The 1,382-nt window shown below is 63.1% G+C and overlaps 1 protein-coding gene across 1 annotated transcript; it reads left to right on the top strand.

Moving 5' to 3' along the window:
* Positions 1-3: 3 nt before the first annotated feature.
* On the top strand, positions 4-1,378 carry LOC130588333 (protocadherin gamma-B3-like; the record flags this gene model as incomplete). The annotated part of the gene is made up of 1 exon (XM_057389267.1): positions 4-1,378. A coding segment is annotated over one exon (1,375 nt), but the record flags the coding sequence as incomplete, so codon positions are not given.
* Positions 1,379-1,382: the final 4 nt, after the last annotated feature.

The raw sequence follows: 1,382 nt of genomic DNA, 5'->3' as shown, positions 1-1,382 counted from the left end.
GAGGCGGCGGCAGAGGCTCGGGCCGGGCGGCGGGCGAGCGCTGCTGGCCGCGGTGCTGCTGTGCCTGTGCTGCCGGGCGGCGGCGGAGCGGGTCCGCTACTCCATCCCCGAGGAGCTGGGCAGAGGCTCGCTCGTGGGGCCGCTGGCGCGGGATCTGGGGCTCAGCGCGGACGAGCTGCCGGCGCGCAAGCTGCGGGTGGCGTCTGCCAGTAAAAAGCAGCTGAAATATTTCACGGTGAATGAGGAAAACGGGAACTTGTACGTGAATGAGAGACTGGACCGGGAGGAGATGTGCGGCGAGTCGGCGACGTGCTCTGTCAGCTTCGAGGTGCTGGTGCACAACCCGCTGAACGTTTTCCGCGTCGAGGTGGCCATCGAGGACGTGAACGATAACTCCCCGACCTTCAGCAAGGATGCTCTGGACCTCGAAATCGGTGAACTAATCCCTCCCGGTGCTCGATTTCCGCTGGAGATGGCACGTGATGCGGACGTGGGAAGGAATTCGCTGCTGACTTATCAGCTCGCCAGCAATCCGTCCTTCTCTCTGGCCATGAAGGAGAGCTCCGACGGAAGCAAGCAGCCGGAATTAGTGCTGGAGAAAGCATTAGACCGAGAGAAGCAGAGTTTCTTTGAGCTGGTGCTGACAGCGGTAGACGGCGGGGATCCCGCGAGGTCCGGGACTGTTCAAGTTCGGGTCAATGTGACGGACGCCAACGACAACCCACCCGTGTTCAGCAAAAGTGTCTACGAGACACGAGTGGCTGAGAACCTGCCGGCAGAATCGCTGGTGCTGCAGGTACGGGCGACGGATGCAGACACAGGATCCAACGGGCGGGTCTCCTACTCGTTCAGCAATGTCCCGGAAGGCATCCGCGCGTTGTTCACTGTGGACAGCGAGAGCGGTGAAATAAGGACTCTGGGTCACCTCGATTTCGAGGAGAAGAGTAAATATATCTTCGGCCTGGAGGCGAAGGACGGTGGAGGTTTAGTGTCGCACTGCAAAGTGCAAATAGAAGTCACGGACGAGAATGACAACGCGCCCGAGATCACGATTCTGTCCCTCTCAAGCCCCGTGCCCGAGGATGCGCCGGCCGGCACCGTGGTGGCCCTTCTGAATGTGGACGACCCAGACTCCGGCGAGAACGGTCAGGTGTCGTGCGAGCTGACGGGAGAGGCGCCGCTGTCGATCGTGGCGTCGTCGGGCGGCTCGTACAAGGTGGTGACGGCGAGCGCGCTGGACCGCGAGCAGGCGTCCGAGCACCGCGTGACGGTGGTGGCCCGGGACCGTGGGCGGCCGGCGCTGTGGAGCAGCACGGAGCTGGTGCTGGAGGTGTCGGACGTGAACGACAACGCGCCGGTGTTCGAGGAGGCGGCGTACAGCG

The sequence above is a fragment of the Malurus melanocephalus genome, unplaced genomic scaffold, assembly GCF_030028575.1.
Source record: "Malurus melanocephalus ecotype Western Australia unplaced genomic scaffold, MMel_1.1 scaffold_4438, whole genome shotgun sequence".
NCBI lineage: Eukaryota > Metazoa > Chordata > Aves > Passeriformes > Maluridae > Malurus > Malurus melanocephalus.
Note: the sequence above shows the minus strand (reverse complement) of the source record. Positions and strands in the feature narration are given on the sequence as shown.